This window comes from Pipra filicauda, unplaced genomic scaffold (assembly GCF_003945595.2).
Source record: "Pipra filicauda isolate LSUMZ 115617 unplaced genomic scaffold, ASM394559v2 scaffold327_size997775_pilon, whole genome shotgun sequence".
Lineage (NCBI taxonomy): Eukaryota > Metazoa > Chordata > Aves > Passeriformes > Pipridae > Pipra > Pipra filicauda.
In genome coordinates, this window is record NW_024104451.1 from 638,587 (window position 1) to 661,589 (window position 23,003).

A 23,003-nucleotide genomic window follows, 5' to 3' on the forward strand; every position below is an offset into this window, starting at 1 on the left:
GCCCATCTCAGTCAGGATTTTCTCTACCCTTTGCCCATCCTGTGATATGTAAATCTTCATTTTTAGCAAGGAAAAAAATGGATTGTGGTGGATTTGTGGTGGGCTGTGCTGGCTGTTTGCTGCTGCCCTGCCCTGGGGGCCACTGCATCCAGCAGTGGGTCCTGCTCCCTGCTCAGGGCCAGTGGACCCCTGCAGGCTGGAATTTCCCCAGTAGGACTGGGATTCCCCTGGGAGCTGGGCTTCAACACTGGAGCCCTACATTTGGGCACTGCAGCCCCTCCATCTCCTCCTGCCCCTTCCCACAGGGAAGCTCTGCTGTTCCTGTTGTCCTTCCCAGAGAGCACAGGGAAGGACAGACCCTCTCTCAGCAGGTACTGCCGTACCCTTTGCCTCTCTGATATTTCTCTAACCTGCATCATTGGACAGGGAAAGAGGAGCCGTGGTGCTCTGGGGACACTAGGATGGAGTTTACAGCACTGGAGAAAAAAACACTCCTGGGTCAGGGTGTCCTGGGCTGTACTGGGAGCAGTGTCACAGCTGCTGGAGGCTGGGGACCCTTCCCCTCTGCTCTGCACTGCTGAGGCCACCCCTGGAGTGCTGGGCCCAGAGCTGGGCTGCCCAGTACAAGAGACTGGGACAGACTGGAGAGAGTCCAGCACAGGGCCATGAAGGTGATGGAGGGACTGGAGCATCTCTGCCATGAGGAGAGGCTGAGAGAGCTGGGACTGCCCAGCCCGGAGCAGAGCAGGCTCAGGGGATCTCATCTGTGTGGATAAATACCTGGAGGGAGGGTGCAGAAAGGACGGGGCCAGGCTCTGCTCAGCAGTGCCCAGGAACAGACCCAGGGGCCATGGGCACGAACTGACACACAGGAGGGGCCCTCTGAGCATCAGGACACACTTTTCCACTGTGGACAGCTCTTCTAGATTGACCCAAAAGCAGGGTTATTTGCTTAAGTTGATGTTCCCCTGCCCCAAACAACCACTTCTGAAATTAAATGTTGTTTTATTTCGATGCTATTTAATACCTTTGAAATTAGTCAGGTCAGGTTGACCTGCTGCCCACGCTACTTCTGATTCAGCCCAGGGTACAGCTGACTTTCTGGGCTGCCAGGGCAGTTGGCCAAGTCACATCCAATTTGTCACCCACCAGGACCCCCAAGTCCCTCTCCCCAGGGCTACTCTCAACCCACCCAGCCCCCAGCCTGTGCTGATGCTGGGGGTTGCCCTGACCCAGATACAGGACCTTGCACTTGACCTGGTTGAACTGCATGAGGTTCACATGAGCCCAAGTAGTTTTGGAGTTTCACAGAATCGTCAAGTCCCGGAATGGTTTGGGCTGGAAGGGACCTTAAAGGTCATCTCATTCCACATCCCTGCCATGGGCAGGGACACCTTCCACTAAACAGGGTTGCTCCAAGCCCCATCCAACCTGGCCTTGGACACTTCCAGGGATAGGGCAGCCACAGCTTCTGTGCCAGTGGAACAGGTTTATTTACTCTTCCCATATGTACCCCAGTGTCCACTAACAAATTTCCTCTGCTTTGCTGCCTCAGGGTTGAAGGACGCCCTGTCCTGAGAGTCCTGTGGTGTCACCATGGCCGTTCCAGCAACAGGGCAGCTCAGACCCAACAGTTTTGGCAGCTACTCAAGGCAGCACTTCTGAGAGCCCCATGCTAGAGCCTGTGGCAGCTCTCAGCTGAGGCCGGCAGTGCCCACAGCTGGGATCAGCCACCACGTCCATCCCACTCGCGGCACAGCGAGAACCTGGGCTGGTCACACAAGGTGATCTCCTGGGATCAGTGGGGCTGAACATCCCTCCTGTATGCAGCTACCCCCAGAAGACAGTCTGCCCACAGCTCCAGCATCAGCCTGCCTGCCCCAAAGTGACATCTGCATTTCAGGGAAGGAGGATTTTATAAAGCATCCTTCCTCCCAGCAGCATGGAAATTTGCTCTGGAAGTGTTTTTTTCCCTGGTACAGCATGAAGTTAGGCAAGGAGCTTGGCATCCGTGGGCTGGTTTGGCGCTGCTGCTGCAGAGCACGAGCCCTGTCCCTGGGAGAGTGCAGGTTCAGCCTTTCACATCTCTGTGTCCCTGACAATTTAGTTCCTTTTTCCTGGTGTTGGCAGTGCCTGCAAAATAGAAGGACTGAGACCAAGGAGAAGCTTTTCAGTCATGGGTTATCTCTCAGGTGAGAGCATTACCTGGGGCCTGGCAGGTTTCTGACACCTCTGATCCTAGCAGCATGTGCCCACAGAGCTTGCACAGACTTCATCCAAGCTTTCTCAGCACTGGGAGCCTCTCTGCCATGCATTGTGCCCTCACCAGTTTTGTGGGTTTCTCATCACATTTCCTCCCCATTTTAAATAAAGAATTGCAGGAAACTCATCCCTCCCTCCAGGCCAGGTAGATGGGCGGACTTAAAGCACTTAAAGACAGAAACTTTGGAAGGCAGAAGCACCCTTGTCAGGGTGGTGATAAATAACCAAATCAAGGGGACAAATCCCATCCCCATTTCTTACCCTCTCTGTCTCTTGCCACCCCCTCCCCCCATCTTCTCAGGGTGACACAGAAGGGTGACCAAGCCCCTAGGACCCTGGATAAGCTGATGGGGGAAGCATGGCCAGCACTTTCCCAAGTGTCTCTCAGCCCACCCCGATGCTGGGGCTGAGCAGAGTGACTCTCATCCCACCAGCAAAGGCAGAAAATGATGCTCAAGCTGATTTTACACAGATTGGGAACCATTTGTCTCTGAAAACTGGCTGTCCCACTGCAAGGGGCCCTGGCTGACAATGGTAGCAAGGTGGGGACATGTAATGCCCAAACCAACCTCTGAAACCTGACAGGCAGCAGCACAGCATGGCACTGGTCACGAGGGAGCCACACACAGCACATCTCTATCACACCCATCAGGCTTTATACACCACTTCAGCTTCCTGAATCCCTCAGATATCAGGCTCTAAAGCAATAAAACAGCCAGGGAGGAGGAACAAAGCAGGGTTTCTTTCCTGAAGGAGGAGAGCACGAGAGGAGAGAGGAGAGATGCTTTCCCTCTGTGTTATGGCCCTGAGATGGGGATCGCTTAGGCTCAAGCCAGCCCAAATCCCTGCAGGCCAGTGGGGGATGCTCACCCCGGCCCCAGGGACCAATGGTGTGGTGGCTTTGAGGGGGTCAATGGCTGATGGGGGGAGGGGGGGGTCACAGCCAGGCTGGGGGGCTCAGTTGGGTGAGCCTGTGGGTGGCAGAGGTGATGGGAGGGGAGGGCTGAGGCTGATGGATGGGCACACAGTGGCACAGTGACAGGAGTGTGTTCCCTCTAAGCTTGTCCTGATGTGGGCTGGTCCTGGAAGGTGTTTCCCATGGGGGGAATCTGCTGTGGGACAACAAGGGTGGCCAAGGGGTGGGGGAAGTGCACAGGAGGAGGCAGAAGGGGTGAGTGGCCCAGGGCTCTAATCGTCCTTGTCCTTGGCCCCGTGCTTCAGGATGCGGGTGAATTCCACATAGTTGAAGTTGCCCTTCTTGTCGATGGGCGCCTCCCGGTACATCTCATCCACCTCCTCATCGGTGAACCGGTCCCCCATGGTGGTCAGCAGTTCACGCAGGTGGTCCTCATGGATGAAGCCTGCAGGGAGGACAGGGGACAGCGTTAGTAGGGGACACCATGAGGGCTGAGCGGCAGCACCTTCCTCCCCTCTCCCTGTCCAGCTCTCCCACTCTGGAGCTGCTTGGGGCCTGTCCCCAAGGGTTTGGCCCCAGCCCTCACCCTGGCTGCATGCCTGAGGGGCTGTGTGCCCCAGGGGCTGCGTGCCCCAGGGGCTGTGTGCAGGGCCCTGCTGTACCTGACGCCTCCTCATCGAAGCAGGCGAAGGCATTGCGGATCACGTCCTCCGGGTCAGTGCCGTTCAGCTTCTCCCCAAACATGGTGAGGAACATGGTGAAGTTGATGGGCCCCGGCGCCTCACTCATCATCCCCTCCAGGTACTCGTCGGTGGGGTTCTTCCCTGTGGGACACAGGCAGGGGTGTGGGTGCAGGCCCCTGTTCCCCCAGCTCCCGTTGCAATGGCCAGCCCATGCACTCAGCTGGACGGGGCTTTTTTTCATTGCAAATTAATTTGCTGGCTCTTGTTCACCACCCCATAAACATGGGGAGGGGGTTTCTGCAGTGCCCAGTGCTCCCCCCTCAGCATCTCTCTCCATGCTATAATCCATATCTGTAACCAAGCTCTGCCTTGGGGGAGATGCAGTAATTAATTTAGAGGTTACTGGGAACGAAACCCATGGTTTTTCCCACTCCCCTGGCAGCTGACACCCAGCCCCCCCATGGAGAGAGGCAGCAATGTCCCCACACGAGCCTCATGCTGCTGATGTCCCCAGCCCCTGTCCTATCGTGGTTTAACCTCCCCTGCTGAGGTCTGTGCCCCCAGCACCGGCCCCTCTCTGCTCCCAGAGCTCCAGCTCAATGAGAGGAGGGAGATTCCTCCCAGGGCCAGCCAGGACCTCCAGAACAGGTTTGGCTGCCAGGTCAATCATTGACAGACCTCCCAAAGTGCAGTGAAGGTACAGCTGGGAGCAGGAGGAGGGAGCCACGGTCTCCAGCAGAGGAAAACAAGCTCCAGGTGGGGTGTGGGGACAGACCTGCATGTCTCAACCAGTCGAGGTATCACACCAGCATGGGAACTAGCCTTTGTTACCCCAGATGAGAGCAACAGGAAGGGACAACCTCAGGTGACATTCTACTCTGCCTGCAGCTCGTGCTCCCTCCCAGGGCAGAGCTTCTCCAGCCCGAAGGGTCTCTTCACTTCTGGTGAGCACGGCTGTAAAAGCAGCACACCGAGCTGCTGCCCTTGGATGTCTCACAAATGCACTTTCTGTGGTCAGCTGGTGCCAGCAGAGAATTCCCCTGCAGGTTTTGGAGCATCCCACCACAGCTAGTCTCCAGCACTGGGTGTGGGTATTAGGTCACCCAGCAGCTCCCCCTACTCCTGAGGAGATGCTGGGAGCAGAGGGGCTGCGAGGGCAGGGCCTCCTCACCAAGGGACGCCAGCATGTCGTGCAGATCCTCCTTGTCGATGAAGCCATCACGGTTCTGGTCAATCATGTTGAAGGCTTCCTTGAACTCCTGGATCTGCGACTGGTCGAACATAGCGAAGACATTGGAGGTGGCGCGCTGGGGGCGCTTCTTGGTGGTCTTGGCTTTGGCACGTTTGCTGGACATCTTGGCAGCTGGGGGGGTACCTGGGGACAGGAGCATCAGGAGGCTGGAGCACTGGAGCAGGGGCAGGAACATAAAACTTCTGGCAGCCCCAATCCCATGCCTCAGTTTCCCTGGCTGTCACACAGTTTGGCAACAGGGAGATAAGGAGGTCACATGCTCGGACATGGAGACAGGCAAGACTTGGGCTCTGATAAGTCCCCTGGGCAGTCCCAGCACAGGCAGTGCCCACTAGCACTCCTTCCCCAGGGGTTGCAGGCAGCCCCCAAGCCCACTTGCTGCCTGTCCCCTTTACTTATGGGCACAGGGAGAGATGCCCAGCCCAGCACCTATCTGGGTGCCAGTCCCAGGGGGCTATGGGGATGGGTGTCTGGCCATTTTGGGTAGATCATGGCCATGCCCCTCCAGCCTCCCCTCACCCTGGCAGGGCTCTCCCAAGCCCCAGCCCAGCTCCTGGATTGGTTGGTTTACCTCAAACCCTCCATGTTGTGGCAGAGAAGCAGCCCCAGCACCCAGCACCCAGCAGGAAGGGGTTATCTGCTATGGGCACATTCCTCACATACCACTGCTTCCCATCCCCCTCTGTCCATCCATCCATCCATCCATCCATCCATCCATCCATCCATCCCACCTCCTGCCAGGTCAAAGGCCACTTGCCACTGCTCTCCCTGCCCAGGTGCCCCCCACCCTGCCTGGGGAGCCCATGGGAAGGGCCCTGAAGCAGAGGGGAGAGGGGAGTATTAACCTCAAGGGGCTACAGAGCCCCTGCAGGGCAGGGGAGAGAGGCCAAGCAGTACCAGGGTTGTGGGACGCTGAGCACTGGTGCTCTTGTTACAGTTAATGAATGCCAGGAGAAGAGGAGAGCCCAGGGAAGGCAGCAGTGGGACAGACAGACCTTTGGGAACACAGCAGTGGGACAGACAGACCTTTGGGAACACACCTGGGGCAATACGTGTACCACAGCCAATGGCAAAGGGACCATGTGAACTGCAAGCACCACCAAGGCAGGAAACCTACCTCATCCTTCCAAGGTGGGGGTTCCAGCCCCCAGCAGGAACAGGACTAGAGCACAGAGCCCACTACCACCTTGGGATGGCACCCAGGCTCCCTCACAGTCTCTGAGCAGGGGGCTGGTGATATCCCCACATTACCAGGCTGAGGGATGCAGTCAGTGTTTGGGACACCCTGCACTGTGGATGCTGGGGACCCAAAATGGGTCTGTATGGGGTGCTCAGTATGCCCAGCAACCACCTACACTGACTGAGAGGAGGATGCTCAGGCTTCTCCCAGGGGAATCTTGCCAGGCATAACTCAGCAGGATGCCAGCAAAGCCCAGCTTGGCAGAGGGATGGTCCCGTGGGACAGGCTGGGATGGTCCTGCGGTACAGGCTGGCCCGAGGTCAGCCCAGGGAAGCTTCACTGCTCCAAGCCCTTGTGCTTGCTGCAACCATTCCTCCCTCACACACAGCCCTGGGCCTCAGTTTCCTCATCTGGGCCAGCGTCTGGTTTGGGGAGCAGCTGTGGGGGCAATGGTAAATTAATGGATTATGAAGGAATTCCGGGGGAAGAGCAGAGTATCAGTCCTGTGCTCTGTGTGCCCCATGCCTGGTGGGCAGCAGGGACCTGGGCTCCTGCCCTGCCCTGGGACAGAGCAATTCAGGAGCCACGTCATGCCACATGAAGCAACACAAAACAACACCCCCAGTGAGCTGTGGGCCAAGACCATCCTGCAGGCCTGGACCCCCCAGGTTGGCTGCTCTGGGATCTGCTTCCCATCAGGGTCCTTAGTGCTGCCTCAGGGGGACTGTGGACCTTTGGGGAGCACCCCTTCCAGCAGGACTCTGGCACCGGCACGGACCAGGGCAGAACAAAAACAGCCTTCCCCTGCCCTTCCAAAGCTTCCCCATTGCCCCCCACACTGGACTCTCTTTCGAGCTCTCTCCCTTCCCTCCTGCTACACTCTTTCAAGGGGGAGCAGAGGCAGGGGCTGGTGCAGCCACCAGCCTGGTCCCCAGCCTTCTGTGGTCCCCAGGCTCACCTAGTTGGGCTGTGCTGGAAGGACATTCCAGGGGCAGTAGGCAGTGCCAAATTCCAGTTATACACACCTTGGCAACCAGCCAAGCTCAGACAGGGCTGGGGACTCTTCCCACACCCTGACAACGGTCCCATCCCACTGCGGGAGCATCCACCAAGCATGGCCCTTTAACTGCAGGGGACGTGCCTGGAGGAAACAGTCCCCAGGAAACAGTCCTCCCTTGTCCCTCATATTCCCCAGTGGCTGTGGCGCTGGGATGGAATCCACACTGCCCTCAGCCCCCTCTCTTGCACTGCACCCAACACCTGACAGCAGCCATTGAATCACCCCACCATCCTCCTAACCCTACATCCTTTCCCAGTGCCCACCAGGAAAGAGACATTTGTCACCGGCTAGCCAAGGGGAGCAACAGGACTTGGGAGCCCAGCTGTGCCCACACAGGGTGGCCAGGAGACCTCACCCCCCCAGCCCATCTCTGCCCACTGCTTCCTCTGGCACTACTGCACCATAAAGCTCTTTGCAGCAGGACAGCCCTGCCAGGCACCGTCACATGCCAGTGACATCCCCAGGGTGACACCCCACAGCAGCAGTGTGGTGAAGCTCAGTTCAACACCTCAGCTCTACCAGGCCATCAGAACCAGCAATAAAAGCTCTGCAGCTGGCCCACGGCACTGGGCTCCACTTTCAAAACACACAAAATTATTAGCAGAATTATTAGCAGAAGACTAGAGAAATAAGCAGGAGTTTTGATCTCACCACAGGAATTACTCTTATCCAAATATTTACCTTGCCCTGGCTGTAACCAGATCAAGACCTCTCCAGAGAGATGGTGCTCCTTAAGGGGATTAAGTACGATTTTAACAGCACGTGGATCTGCTGTTTGATCCAAAATATGCCCTGGAAAGATGCTCAGTCCCCAGGTCCAGCTCAGTCATTCTACCTCTGCTGTTAGACAGCTTCCTTGGGCTGGCTGGGACTTGGGAAGAGACTTTTTTGGGTCAGTGTGAGGAAAGGTTCCTGTGTATGAGATAGAAGGGATCCGCAGTGAGACCTGGTTTGACTGGGGCAAAACTCCCACATGCTGCCCTGGTCCTCGAGGCCATGCTTTCTGGGATTCCCCAAATCCCCATGCCGAGAGTGTTTCAGGGAATGCCCAGCCCTGATGCCCTGCATGCTGGCATGGATTCAGCTCAGATAAATGGTGCACCACCAAACCTTCAGCTTCCTCTGCAGCAAGAGGCAAACCCACTGACACTGGTCCTGCTTCTGCTGACCCCCACTGAAAGCCCCATCCCAGCACTGCTCCAGCCCAGGAGCTGCAGATCTTGGGCAGCAGAGCTGAGGAGGTGAGTGCTGGAGTGACACCACAAAGCCATGTGCTGGTCTGATCCCAAAGTCACCCCATCACCAGCTGCTCTTATTTCCTTGTCCTTCTGCCACTGCTCCTGCCAAGACCATCTCCCAGCCTCCTGTACCACAAGGCTTGTGCCTCCCCCACCTGAGAGCCAGACCCAAGGGACCATGGGGCTGGCTTAAAGAGTTCAGAAATTAGTAAACAGTTTAGTTTTAAAGAGAAAGAGGAAAAGATCCACAGTTATCAGAAATATAAACTCCCATGTGTTTTCTCCTTGGTAAAAAACAAACAAGCAACTCCATCCTGGTGCTGCTTCCAGGCCACGCTGGGGAGGGTGGGACAAGCCAAAGGGACGTGGCAATGCTGCCAGGGCAGGCAGCCCCATCCTATCCTCATCCTCCTCCGTCCTGCCTGCTGCCACCTGGCACAGCCGGGCAGGGACATCACCCACTCCACCCAGCTCCACTGGGCAGTGAGAGGCACGGTGTGCTGGATGCTTTTGGTCAGGGAGGGAAAAAGTGATTCCAACAGCCTGGGCTGTCCCAAGGGACATCCCTGCAGGGTGAACAATGGCTCCTCAGGGGGACTGTGGTTAAATCGCTGCCCAATGCCACTTTCCAAAAGAAGTTGCAAGTCCTAGCAAGCCATGACACAGCCATGTTCACTGGTGGGCAAGGACGGGCCCTCCACCACACACAGCCACCCACACCTCAGCCCCTGACAGCCCTGCACAGGCAGCAGTTGCCACCCCCTCTCCCAAGGTGGCATGAGGGCCAGCAGGGGTGAGGTGGTGCCCTGCAGCATCCCACTGTGCCACAGGACGCTGCAGGACAGTGCTGCAGCCAGGGTATCATTCCACCTGTAAAGCTTTGCCATCTGCAGGCACCTCTCCCAGCACTGGGACTGCCTCTGAGCAGATATCCTGCCTTGCAAGACAGCGGGACACATGGACCAGGGGGTCACACTGGAGGAAGAGCAGGCAGCAGCTCATCTTCCCTGCCTAATTTGTTGTTAAACTACCCCTTTCCTCCAGCACAGCCCTTCTCAGGATGCACTTGGGATGTGGCATTGCTCAGCTCCACTGAGCAAGGGGTTCTGGTGCCAGGGGAGCCACACTGCCAGCCAGAGGCTCCGGGAGCTGCGTGAGGAGTCCCCGGTCCGCTCAACACTGCAGGAGTGGAGGCAGCTGCCGTTCTGCTACTTTTATTGCCTTATTAGAGATGGGCAAAGAGGCCTTGGAGGTGAAGAGAAAGCAGAACCTGAGCCCTGAGCTATGTCTCCATTCCAGCCACAGCCACTAGCACTGATGCCAGCAAGGAAGGAGCAGGGCAGGAGTCAGGAGGCAGAGCAAAGCATACAGTGACCCCCGGGAGGCAGAGTTCATCCCAGCCCTCCCTGAGTTCTCACCAGACACTGGGGACCTCTCCAGGCCCATGCACAGCTGTGGAGCTCGGCTTCGAGTTCAGTAGAACATTTCTGGACCAGCTCCTTCCTACCAAGTTTAGGGAACAAGGACCTCACAGTGCCCATGTGGCACATGCAAACCCTTCCAAACAGCAAGTCTTCTGCAGCCTCCACGAGAAGAAGCCTGTGCACAGGCAACCTCAGTATGCAAAGGACCCAACACCCAGCACCTTCTGATGCTCAGGAGGCTGGGAAATGGACCACGGGGCTGAAGGACTTCATGGCCTTGGGCCAGCAGCATAACATGCCCTGACCAGGGCTTGGTATTTTCCCAGGGAATTAAGGCTCACCTCGGCAGGGAAATCTGGCCGCAGCGCCTCCGAGGGGGAGGTGACCACAAACTCCTCCTACGGCACACAGAGCCTGCCAGAGAGAAAGGAAAAAATTCCAGCAACTGAAGGAACCCAACCATCTTTGGTCAGCAGCGGTGGTTGTTGATATTCGGGGATGTTCCACTCCAAAGAATGCTGCTCCAGCTGCCGCCTTCTCCTACACATCCACGTTTTAGAGTATCCCTGGCTTTTATCACAGTTGAAACATTTTGTACCAAAAGGGCATGCCGGGAGGGAAGCCAAGAGGACCTCATGTTTTCATGGGAAAGGCTAAAAAAACCAACATCCCTCTGTGTTTAAGGCTGAGGAAAATGAGCTAAATAAGGCTTTTCTGCCTTACAGCAGTTTATTGCCTGACATTGCTCCCAGGTCACTGGGGAGATCTCTGGAGCACCACGCATGCATCCAGATCTTGCCTCTGGCCATCAGCAAAAGGACTTGGGGGAAAAGCAGATGCTCCAGACAGGAACAGTTCTCACAGACCAGGAGGCGTGTGCAACCACGGGCGGCAGGATCTGCTCCTCTAGCTGTGCCATGCCGGGGAAGCTGGGATGTCCCAGCTCCGAGGCATTGCGGGCAGTTCCCCAGAGCCTGGCTCAGGAACGATCCTCACCTGCCGTCGCCCGGACACGCCTGCCGGGCCTGGCAAGAGGCTTCCCGGGCAGAGGGTGCCCGGCAGGGCTCACCGGGAATCCTCCTGCCGCCGAGTCACCCCGGTCCCAGGGCTGACCTCGGCATCAGCTCCAGCACCGCAGAGCTGGAGGAGCGGCGGAGCTGCCTCCCTCTGCTCCCTCCGCTCTCCCGAGACGATCGGGGCTGCTCCATCCGCTCTCCCCGGCTCCATCCCGCCCGGTCCACCGGGACTGCCCCCGGCTCCATCCCGCCCGCTCCATCCCACCCGCTCCATCCCACCCGCTCTCTCCATCCCGCCCGGGGCCGCCCCCCTCCCCGCCGTGGCCGCTCGCTCCTGTCCCGGGGCGGGCCCCGGCGGAGCCGCCTCACCTGTCCCAGAGCAGAGAGCTGCGGGAGCTGCGGGAGCTGCGGGAGCTTCGGGAGCTGCCGGAGCTGCGGGAGCTGCGGGAGCTGCGGGAGCTGCCGGAGCTGCGAGGCGGTCGGCGCGGTTCTGCGGGACGCGGCTCTGCGGGGCGGGCGGGCAGCGGGTCCCGGCCCGACTCGGCCCATACAAGGCAGAAGAATGCGGCGGGACCAGGGCCGCGGGGCAGGGCCGGCGGGACGGCCTTATATAGACGAAAGGAGTGGCCCACACGTGCCCCCCGTCCCGCGCGCTGGCACCGGGGGGCTGTGAACCGGCGCGTCCCCGTGGGCGCCCCTGCGCATCCCAGCCAGGGGACACAGGGATGCCACTCTCTGGAGAAGCCGTGGGCAGCGACGGGTGACACCAGCCGGGGGCCCACGGCTGTTTGGACAGCTCTGGCTGCGATGGCGTGGCCGGGGTGGGTCCCTGGGGCAGGGGTGGGTCCCTGGGGCAGGCGTGGGGCTGCTGGAAGAGCAGCGGCCCGTGGGGTCCGTGGAGAGGCCAGAGGATGTTCGCAGGCTGCACCACGAGTGGCCGAAAACCTCTGCCAACGGTCCTTGGGGCTACGCAAAGGGAAGGGTGGCCAGAAGGACCAGCCATCAGCGCTGACTTCTGCCGCTGCCCTGGGCTGTGAGACCCCAGAAGGACCCCCTAAAACAGCCCCTCAAAGGCCCTCTAAAAAGTGGCCTGGAGCAGAGAACAGCCAGGGAGCTGCCCCATTCCCAAGCAGGGATCCAGAGCCCGGAGGAACAGGGATGGGGAGTTCCTACCCTTCTCTCGAGGCAGGAAGGCACCAGTTCTGAGACACCTCTCCAGGGCAGCAGGTTCTGCTCACGATTCCTTCCCATCAGCAACCTTGAGCCTCATCATAGTCCTGCAGGCATGTGCCTGCAGCCCCGTCAAAGGACAAGCAGCGGGATCAGGAGCTGGCCAAATGTAGGAATGGGGCTGGAAATGCTGCCGAGTGCAGTGCCAGGGCAGAGGCGAGCCAGGGAGAGCACAGAACCTTTGTCATACCCGTGAGCTGCACAGGGGGTCCCTAGAAAGGTTTATCTTTTTATTAAAAATTTAAGAAAATAAACAAAAAAGAAAGAAAGAAAAAGAACCGGGAGTCAGCCAGCCCGAGCTGCCACCCTGTGGCTGGTCCCCGGGTTTTCTGTGCTGGAGAAGAATCCTGGTCTCAGTTTGGTCCAGGCGGTCCTAGGAGCCATCCTCCAGCCACTTCGGGGTGGCCACCGTCCCCCACTGAGCCCCAATTCCTCACTACTGAGCAAGTGTCAGGCTGGGCCCCTGCAGAGGGGAGCTGCTGGAGAAGGGCAGCATGGACATGTCAACTCCTTGAAGGCTTTGCAGCCTCTGCAGCTGTGTGCACACAAGGGGCTGCTGCTGGGCCACCTCATGCTGTCCCTTGAGCCCTATCCAGCTCTTCCTGCCTTCCCCTGCCTGTGCCCAGGGCTCTCCATGTCATCCTTCTCCCCCACTTCCAAGTGTCTGCCAACACCCATCCCTTACTGGGGGCTGCTTGTACCCTCAGGACACACTCTGGCACCTCTCCTGCCTCCTTCTGGCCCTTTCAAGACCAAATTTAATTTGCTTTTCTCTGGCCAGTTGTATCAGGCAATGGAAATAGAGTAAAACAAGACATTTTGTTTAGCATGTGAATTTTAAATCAGTTCCCTGATCCAGGTGTTTCATTATTGTGCAAATGTTTCTATCCCTGTGAAGTGGCCTGGGGGAGGAGCACAGAGCTGGGGACAGTGGCACTCCTCACCTGCTTAGGACACAGCCTGAGGCCTGGAAGAGCTGCAGCTGCAGCTGTCACCTCCCCCTGCCCTCGGTGCGTCCATCACAGAGCAGAGGGTGCAGAGTACCTGGGGCTGCTACGGCCCAGGCACCCGAGGAGTGTCCCAGGAGCAAGGCTGGAACCAGGACACGTGTGACCTGGCCCTGCCATGGTGTGGGGTCAGAGGCACAGGATCTGCCAGAGATACAGCGATGACACCCCTCCACACACACGTCCCTTCTTGCCAATGCCATGTGGGTCCCTTGGCTTGAACCAGCCTCTGGCATGAGGCAAATGCCCAAGGGGCTGGACATGTGGTCAGAGGCCTGATGGCTGGAGCAGGGCAAGATACTTTTGAAGTCCATAAGTATCTTGCATAATCTGTATTTAAATTACGTGGCCTTGGCTGGAAGTGATCTGAGGCCTGGGAGAAGGACTTGTCTGCCTGCTCCCTCTGCCAACCCCACAGGGCCCAAGGAGGGTCAGTCTGCCCCAAAAGATCCTGTTGGAATCAGCAGCAAGGCATTATGATCAGATTCTTGAAAATTATTAGAAAGATGCCTCTGCCCAAATTAAGGTGCAAATCAGACCATATGTCAAAGTCAATAGTACAGATTTTTATTTAATGGTAATTGGGAAGTAGATTATTATGCCCACATAATCACACCCTGAAGAGGATAACAGAGAGTCAATCCCAACCAAATATCCAGCCCACGCCATGCATAAATAATTCTCAATATGTTTTTCCATGATGAGTGCGAGTGGCTTGAGCACCACTGCTCTTGGAAGGCAAGAATATAAAAATTAGTAAAATCTTTAGAACTCCACATGTCATTACTTGATCCACAGCCGCCGTATGTTCAGCTGCTGTAAGGTCTGCTCAGATCACCAGCTAATGAGCGGCACAACCGTGTGTGTCCCAAAAGCTGCCCTGCTCCCCACCCTCCAGCCCGTCCCCAGGGAGGAGCTGGGGCGTCTCCAAAGCCTGGCTGTGAGCCGTGAGCCGACGGCGTCGCATGGTGACAATGTGCCGCAGGCGAAGCTGTCCGGGATCCCGTGGGATTGTCCGAGATCCCGGGATCCCCACGCGGCCCCGTTCGCAGGCTCAGCAGGTGCTTCGGGGGTCCCAAGGTCCCTCTCCCCCCCAACACGTGGGGACAACACGGGGGCTGCTGTCTCGCCTTTCCGCCGAAGAGCGGCCCTTCCAGGCTGAGCCTTCCCCTGCCCCTTCCCCGCCCCCTTTCCCTTCCCCATTCCCTGTTCCCGAAGGAGGAGCCGGGCGCTGGGCCCCGCCCGTCCCTCCCTGGCCCCTCTCGGCCGCCGTAGGGCGGCGGCGCCATTGGCGGAGCGCGGGCGGGGCCGGGGTTGGTTCCGGGCCGAGGGTCCGGAGGGTCCGGGCGGGTCCCGAGGAGGGTCCGGGCGGTTCCGGCTGAGCGGGATGAGCGGCGGGCGGCGCCGGGACGAGCCGCCGCACCCGCAGCACCACGCGGTGGCCAACGGCGGCGCGGCCGGGCGCGGCTCCGTGTGGGGCAAAGCGCTGCGCAGCGACTCCGCCTGGCACGACAAGGTGGGCCCTGGGGGCCGGGGGGCCGTGAGGTGCGGGCTCGGGGGGGGGGGCCTGGGGCGGCTCCGTCCCGCGGGGGGGTCGGAGGAGCCACCATCTCTGAGCTCGGGTAAAGCCCCTGCCGGGCCGGTGCCCGCAGCGCCAACGGGCGGGGAGCCAAGGAAGCACAACCTGCATTACTGTTAGGATACCTCAGTTACATTTGGCTTGGGGGTTAAATTCTTCCTGGATTAAATAAAAATTTAATTCGTGTAACTAAAGGAAAACTAGAAACTGAATCCACTTTCAGTTTTCCTGTGCGTGTCTCCCACGTGCTGCCGTGCTCCTGCTCGGTGCTTCTCCCTGCTGCTGCCTCCCACAGCACGGCCACGAGCTGTCCTGAGCTCCTGCCGTGTCCCGGCCCCTGCCATATCCCTGGCACGGCCCGGGCACACCATGTGTGTTCCAGGATCTCTGCTCCCTGCCTTTGGCTTTGCCTTTCGGCGTGGGGAAAGTGCACGATCTGCGCGGCATTTCCTTGGGGAACAGACTCTGTCACTTTTGCCTTAACCTGTTACTCCCAGAACTGGTAGGGCTCGTCTGTCCCTGCCCCTCCGCTATGATTGATGGGGCTGGAATTTCAGAGTCAGCAGGGGGCCAATGACAGCTGTGCCCACGTTTTGGTGCAGTAGGATGTGAACTGAAGGCTGAACTGACTGACCAGTGTAGTGACCAAGGGAAATGTCTTTACTTGACATGGATTCAAGTTTTCCACATGGAACCAAACAACTGGCACATCCTACAGTAACATCACAAAGGCTGTTGGTGTTTGGGGTATGGTGGGACAATCCCAGCCTTGGGGAGGCTGGGTAAAGGTATGTGAGCTTAAGTAAATCTTATTTAAAGTGTGAGCCAGCACTGTCCAGCTGCAGTAGTGCAGCGGTGTGGTCCCTTGGACAAACAGCAGTGAGCACGTCCCTGCTGCTTGGGAGGCACAGGAGTGAGGTACAGCTGGGCTGGGCGCTGCTCTGGGTTCTGGGAGCTCATGAGCACGGGAGGGCCTGGCTGGAGAGTTGCCGTAACAGTCTTAAAGCACAAACAACTCTTTAAACTTTTATTCCAGTGAACTTTTATTGAATCTTTAGTAAACAAGGAGGCTCGGTACTTGTTCACCTCTGCAGTTCACCCATCAGAGGACAAAGCTGTGTATTTAATTTGGAAGCAGAGAAGCCCAGGATGCACAATGCCCTAAGTGGTTTTTATCTGTTCTAATGCAATATCTTATACTCTTAATGGAGAACTAAGTGTTCAGTGTGTTCAATTCTTACCTGTCAATTCTATGATGCTTTAAAAAAAGGAAACATAATATATGCCAAAATCTTTCTTGTGCTTTATCTCCTCAGGACGAGTTTTTAGATGTAATCTACTGGTTCCGGCAGATCATTGCAGTTATTTTGGGAATCATCTGGGGAGTAGTTCCACTGAAGGGCTTCGTGGGAATAGCAGTGTAAGGTTTATTTCCTTTTCTGTCTCATGTACTTTCCCACGTTTGGACTGGACTCAGAGCCTGTTCGAGGCTGTGCTGTGAGCAGTGGGCTGGCTCTGCCTGCTATGTCTGACAGCCAGCATTGCATTCCAGGCTGTTCGTTGCCATGAAATTCATCCAAATCATAACATGTCCATCAGCCTCCTTCTCCTCAGCCTGATTTATGCTTTTTTAATTTATTATTTATTTTGTTAAGGGGGGTGGGGGCAGAAGAAGGGAACAGGAATTTTAGTTGACTTGGGATGTGTGTCCTGCACGTGTGAACAGGGGCTGTGTGGTGCCTGGTGTGATCTCCCAAGAAGGAATGTCTGTAGAGGTGTGGTAGTCCTTGTCTTTGAGGCAGGAGCCCTGCTCGGAGAAGAGGCTCTGTCAGCAGATAAGAGGGGCAGCTTCTTTGTGAAGAAGGAAAGGTTTCTTCAAAGCCCCAGAGGCCGCAGGTCCCGGGCAGGCAGAGCGGCACTGGCAGTGCTCGGGCAGCGCTTCCCAATGCAGCTCTTCCAGCTGTGGTGTGGGGGAAGGCAGTGCCTAGAAGGGGGCATGTGCATCGGATCTCCACAGGATGTGGGAGCCAGGTCACCTCCCCACGGGTGTCTGAGGGCTGCAGTGAGTTATGAACTGAAAATCTGTTTGGCACGGACACGTGCCTGAAAGCCTCTGAGGGACAGCAGAGATGGGAATGCAGCCCTGCGCTCTGGACATGGGCTCTGGGAAGGTGCTGGGTCTGCTCTGAGCTGTCTCCATTTTCAAGTATCTCTGCCTGGCCAAGGTCTCACAGTCAAGCTGGAGCTTGACTCACAGCTTTTCTTAGGCAAAATTCACTTGTCATCTTGTCCCTCCTCCCGAGTGTCCTGGCTGTGCCAAGGAAGCGAAGGGTCGATGCTCCAGCAGGAACTCAATAGTTACATCAAAGAAATTAATCTGAAGTGCCCCCAGAAACAGGTGTGGGGTAGGTGAGCATGTCCTTACATAGTCATCCATTAATTCACAAAGCACCTTCAGTCACCTAAGCCAATTCACAGAATCAACTAGGTTGGAAAAGACCTCTGAGATCATAGAGTCCAACCTATGACCCAACACCACCTTGTCAACTAGACCAGCACACTGAATGCCACATCCAGTCTCTTCTTAAACACCTCCAGGGACCGTGACTCCACCACCTCCCTGGGCAGCCCATTTCAATGTCCAATTACTCTTTCTGTGTAGAATCTCTTCCTAATGTCCAACCTAAGCCTCCCCTGGCACAGCTTAAGACTGTATCCTCTTGTCCTATTGCTAGTTGCCCGGGAGAAGAATTCCTGTGCTTAATGTTAATAAGAGTGATTTGGTGTAGTATGGAAAACTAAAAGCTGCTGGAAGCATGTGTGTGGTTTCTCTGTGCTGTTGCAGTCACACAGCTGCTCTCAGCTGGTGACTGACTGTGTGTGTGTTCTCATACCACCCTTCCCATACAGCCTTCCTTTCAGGACACCATCCTGTCCCTTTCCAGGCTGCCCCAGCCCTAAGCTGGGGTGGTGTAAAGCCAAGCAAATCTAAGGACAAACAGGAACATGTTTGTTCTCTCTGCTGCAGCCCAACTGTCAGCACAGACTGGAGAGCACTGAGAGCTGGCTCAGGTTGGGCCCCAGTGCTGGGGCTCAGGGCACTGTTGAGTCTTCCTGGCTCTCGTCTCCAAGCCATCACATTTGGTGTTCACAGGGATGTTACCCTGAGCATGAAAGCAACAGTCTTCCCTCTCAGCAGCCTCAGAATCAAGCAGCACACACAAGGAGATTGAATTCTCTGTGGGAGCAGGACTGTGGATCTCCAGGACAGGAAAATGTGCAGGTTTGCAGATTGGAGGATACTTCCAGCTTTTGACTTCTGCCTGTTGAGCCCTACTAGGAGTAGGTTGTGCCTTGTGAGGTGAACTTCATCCCACCCTGGCATACTATGGCAAGCTGACCTGGAGGGGCTTTTCAAGGAGGTGATTGAGCTGCCTGGGAAACGTTGCAGGAAGAGTTCCTCTTTGCTTCCCCTGTGGATGAAAGATATTTCACTGTATGGTATGTGGGATATCTGCAGCCTATATCACTGGAGTGACAGTTCCTAACCTCTTTCCTCCAGATTCTGCCTGATCAATGCTGGTGTTCTGTACCTCTACTTCAGTAGCTTCCAGCAGATAGATGAGGAGGAGTATGGCGGGACGTGGGAGCTAACGAAGGAAGGATTCATGACATCTTTTGCACTGTTTCTGGTAATGCCTCTTGCTTTCCTCAAGTTGATTAGTGAATTGTGTTTGTGCACTTTCTGAGGGAAGAGATCTGGAAGGAGGGCAGGTGAGGTGGTGAGAGAAGAGATGTGTTAACATTATCAAACAAGTGACATTGATTTGGGAAAGAAAATCACAAAATCCAATGGCTACTGGCTATAAAATACAGTGCCAGTGCCTGGGATTTCTCTGTAAGAAAGGATGTAGGAACAGGCAGCTGTACTTTTACATCTACCACTTTTATGTTTTCCCATCCTCTGTCCCAGATATCCTGGTGGAGTTCCATATAGAGCTAGTTAAGCTGGTGTTTTGAATGTCTTTGTTTTCCTTACTCCCCTCACTCAAGTCTCTAATCACAGCACTTGGTTTGGTGGTGTTCTAAATCACCAGAGGGGCTGTGGTGGGAGTTTAATGTGGAGAGGCTGGGCACTCCAGAGGTCAAGCAAGTTGGATGCCACCATTTGTGCCATGTGGTGATCCTGAAATCTCCCCAAGACCATCTCAAAGCTGGAATTCAGTCCTCAGTTCTCTATTGAGAGCAAAGCCTGAGGCTTGTTAGCTGTCTGAACCCCTTCCAGAGGTATCCAGATAAACTTCGCTTCCTTTCCTCCCCACAGGTTGTTTGGATAATCTTCTATACTGCCATCCACTATGATTGACACAGTCTGCAGCATTTGCCTGTTAAATCAGTAGTCAGTAAATCAAGAAGGTTTTAATAAGTCCTAGTCTTTAGTGGACTGGTGGGAAGGTGGGGAAGCCAAACCAGTTCCCTTCCATACCAGAGGTCTGATTAGCCTGGAGGAGCCCCAACTCTTCTGCTGGAGAAGCCTGTCTCTGTTTTATATACCCATGAATTATTGGAACTATTAAAAAGCCATTGGAATTTTTGGAAGTGGTTCAAGACTGTTCACATGTGTAACTTTCTGTGACTCTAGCCAGTAACTCTACAAACTGCTGTGTGCTGAAGGTTGAATCTGTTAATTTAATGTATGTATGCCCATCTGTTTGAAATCTGTCATTAAATCCTGACTTGTCTTCCATGGTTGTCCTTTAGACAAACAGTGTTTCAAAAGCAGTTGTAGGTACGTGGGCAGAGGGCATGGCAGCACCCAGGACATGAGCTGGTGGCTGCCCTTGGCATGTTTTTGTAGTAATCAGATCTGATTTGATTAAACAGACTATGTTGTTAACCATTTCTAATATTTTTTTATTTTACTTGCAAATCAGCCGTCGATCAGAATTTTTAAATGCTTTTTGCTGAAGAGAAATTTTTAAGCAATTTTGCTAGGAAGAATTGATTCATTTGGTTAACCAAGATGTATTCAAGAAGCTCGGAAGCTCCACTGCACTCTGCCAGCCTGACTACCAAGTTGCTATCACATACCTCAGAGCTTCATAGTCTCAAAGGACAGTCATTCTGGAGATACCCTGTTAAATGTTAGCATTTAAATTTATTTGGTTTTAAGCTCTTGAATTTGACTGCTCCTTGTTAATAAATGCAGGAGACTAAGACACAATTGAGGCAGCTATTATCTTAAATGCAGACTTGCAAGTCTGGCAGAGTACACAGCTTCTGATTTGTGAGGTGCTTGGTCACTTCATAGCTCAGTCCCTCCCTAGTTGTGCCCTTTTTGTGCATCAAAGGGGAATCTCTGCATTAAGATATTTTTAAGGAAGTGTCTTTCAGAAATAGTTCTTGGGAAATACGCACAGTCCTTGTTTTTGTCAGAGGACCTTGTAGTCTTGTTGCCATGTGGTCCTTGCTTTTCTAAACAGCTCAGGCACCCAAAAAGAGTCCTGACCTAAAGCTGCCTTATAGTAAGGGGTTGATAGTTTAGTGTGCTCTTGCTGCAAGTCTGCTTTGCCTCCTCACTGGTGGAAGTGCCACAGCCTGGCTCTCACCTGTGAGTGTGCAAAGCCAGGGATCTCAATCTCCAAGTGCTGAGCCAGGGCTCTGGAGTTGCCCACCAGTGCAGGCCTCCATTCTTACCAGGGAAAATGCTGTCTGTTCTTGGTGGAAAAAACACCCCTGGCTATTTTAGGTCCTTGGGATGCCAAGGGAAGAGTGCAATAGCAGACAGCTTCTGCTATATGTGAGTGGCCAATTTAAGTAAATGATTTCAAATGATAACTTCTATATTTTCTCCTCTCCATCCCCAAACTTGCTCAAACTTTTAGTCTGCTACTTTCTTTTCCTTTTCTATCAGCTGAAACCATTAACTTTCCACAAGAATTGCACAGCCTGCTAGTTCTAGGTCACCCTTTCCTGCTGGCATCTGCATCTTAGCTGCTCACAGCCATCAGTAAAACCATTGTATACTTGAAATGCTCTAATAAATGTTGCCTGTGCAGCTTCTGTATCGTCTGGTCTTTGATGTTTCATAAAATGGTGGGAGTGTGGAATTTCTTTCAGAGTTTGATTTTTTGGTAAAAATTTTGGGGATTCTCAAATCTCTTGTGCTGCAGGCTCAAGTCCTGCACTTTCAGAAGAGGCCAGAAGCATTCGTAGTGACAGTAGTAGATAATGCTTAGATCCATCCTTCAATTAAGCAGGTTCAGCCAAGTGTTGCCTGTTTAAACTGTTCTGCTCCTTCAGCAGGTGTCCCTGCCACATGACACACAGTCATGGCAGAGCCACTGCTGCATTCCAGAGTGCTCCAGGCTGGTCTGGAACAGGACTCCGAGCATTGCTGTAACATGTGCAGAACTGCTTCCCTGCCCCTTTGCTCTGTTCCTTGCTTGCCTGTGCTCCCACCAGCTGAGTTTCTTGTGCTTTGCACTTCTTTGCAGTTCTAGTGGCTGCAAGCTGAGGCAGAACTCGAGCTCAGGAGGACTGGAGTAGGGACTGCCATGGGAGAGCAGGGCTTGGGCAGCACCTCTGCCCTCAGCACTTCTGGATTGGCACAATGAGCTTGCTCTGCCCTCTCTTCTCCTTGATGGGAAGGAGAGTGAACCAATGGCTGGTGGGGGGTCTTTGCATGGAGCAGCAACCTGGGGACAAATATGTCCTTCCTGTGCTGGAGAGCTGCGCTATGGAAGCCACAGCTGTCGGGACACAGTTCCACCGGGAGCTGTATCCTTATGGAGCTGACAAGAGGGTGCAGAGAAAAGGCTGCACTGCCCACGGGCTCGGTGAAGCTCCCTTCTAGCTGCAGACATGCAGGAACATCGCTTTGACTTTCACCAAAGAGCAGCCAGTCCCTGGCTGGAAGGAGAGGGAGATATTCCCCAGCCTAACCTCACTGGGACATGAGCAGCAAGTGTATTCTGGTGTGGAACTGGAAGAGAAGTTTCTGTTGGTCTCTTTTGGGCTTCAAGAGTACCATCTGTTAAAACTAATGCAGGTTACTTTCAGTGTTAAAGGGAGGAAACCAGTGTGGGTGCAAAGGGGTGTTGGGGGGGGGGGGTGGCTGTGCCACTGGGTATCTCAAGTCTTGCCAACACCAGCTGTCAGAGCCCAGCTAAACATGCAAACCAGCATGACCAAAACCGGTTACCTGGGGGTTGGCCCAGCAAGGGAATGCTGCTGCTGTCACTTGCCTTCAGCAGTCCTTGGGATGTCCTTAGAGCGAGCGGTGCCTGTTGGGGTGGCAGCACACCACTGAGGAGCCCTTGTTCCTCCATGGGGTGTTAGCACCTCTGCAGTTCCACAGCTTGATTTCTAAGCTTGCAAAGGCTGGGCTCACTGTTGCTGGCATTCTGCTCTCCACATATATTGCAGAGGCTTATAAAATTGAGACAAATAATATATTCAAATGAATTTATTTTATAAACCAGTTAAACCAGATAAACCAAATAAGCCAATTAAAGCTTGGCCAACATTTGAATACACATTCATTATATCGAATTGGAACTACCCAACTGTAAGAATTCCCACGATTTCAGAAGGGTAACCCAGAATGCACAATCCCTCACGCAATGAGGGCTCTCAGCCTTGAGGGGTTTCCTCGGGGGAGCCCCTGTCTGCTGACCCTCAGCTCCGAGGAGCAGCTCCACTGATCCCCGTTGGGGCTCGGTCTGTAGCCCCATTGAATGTGATCTGTGGTCAGATACAGTCACGTTACCCCTCACTGAGCGGGGTCTGACCTCCTGCCCCACCACAGCCACCACGCGGGTGTGACGGGGCTGGTCGTGCCGGCCAGCCGGGACATGGCCGGCTCACCGGCCGGAGGGGCTGAGGTGGGTACTCCTGCCACAACCAATTGGTTTGGATTTGTTTGTTGGGTTGATCTGTTAATTCTCTGCCAGGCAGTGGGTGGAGGAGGATTCAGTATGGACACACTCTTAGCCTTAGAGGAGCTGCAGTGGTGGGGAAGGGACCCCCCTCCAACTGCTGAGGATGGGGACACTGGAGAGATGCCTGAAAGTGGAGCAGGCTGAGACTGGCTTGCAGAAGCCAAACGAACCTATTCTTATTCCTATTTATTTAGTTACTAACTGGCAGTGGCC

At 55.1% G+C, this 23,003-nt stretch overlaps 2 protein-coding genes across 2 annotated transcripts; one reads left to right on the forward strand and one right to left on the reverse strand.

The window, feature by feature from the left end:
* Positions 1-2,897: 2,897 nt before the first annotated feature.
* MYL9 (myosin light chain 9) lies at positions 2,898-11,455 on the reverse strand. Its single transcript, XM_027740463.2, has 5 exons — positions 11,401-11,455; positions 10,357-10,429; positions 5,033-5,236; positions 3,841-4,002; positions 2,898-3,623 (listed from the first exon to the last, which is right to left on the reverse strand). The coding sequence occupies exons 3-5, from the start codon at positions 5,214-5,216 to the stop codon at positions 3,451-3,453; spliced, it is 519 nt and encodes a 172-aa protein (XP_027596264.1). The 5' UTR covers positions 5,217-5,236; positions 10,357-10,429; positions 11,401-11,455; the 3' UTR covers positions 2,898-3,450.
* Positions 11,456-14,573: 3,118 nt separating this feature from the next.
* Positions 14,574-20,910, forward strand: RAB5IF (RAB5 interacting factor). The gene is made up of 4 exons (XM_027740382.2): positions 14,574-14,784; positions 16,164-16,267; positions 18,410-18,539; positions 19,172-20,910. The coding sequence occupies exons 1-4, from the start codon at positions 14,656-14,658 to the stop codon at positions 19,211-19,213; spliced, it is 405 nt and encodes a 134-aa protein (XP_027596183.1). The 5' UTR covers positions 14,574-14,655; the 3' UTR covers positions 19,214-20,910.
* The last annotated feature ends 2,093 nt before the right edge of the window (positions 20,911-23,003 follow it).

Coding starts and splice junctions, on each gene's coding strand:
- MYL9 (XM_027740463.2), bottom strand. CDS start 5,216: ATGTCCAGCAAACGTGCCAAAGCCAAGACCACCAAGAAGCGCCCCCAG. Junction 4,003..5,032: donor CGACATGCTGGCGTCCCTTG/GTGAGGAGGCCC, acceptor TGTGTCCCACAG/GGAAGAACCCCACCGACGAG. Junction 3,624..3,840: donor CTTCGATGAGGAGGCGTCAG/GTACAGCAGGGC, acceptor TCCTCCCTGCAG/GCTTCATCCATGAGGACCAC.
- RAB5IF (XM_027740382.2), top strand. CDS start 14,656: ATGAGCGGCGGGCGGCGCCGGGACGAGCCGCCGCACCCGCAGCACCAC. Junction 14,785..16,163: donor ACTCCGCCTGGCACGACAAG/GTGGGCCCTGGG, acceptor TTATCTCCTCAG/GACGAGTTTTTAGATGTAAT. Junction 16,268..18,409: donor GGCTTCGTGGGAATAGCAGT/GTAAGGTTTATT, acceptor TCTTTCCTCCAG/ATTCTGCCTGATCAATGCTG.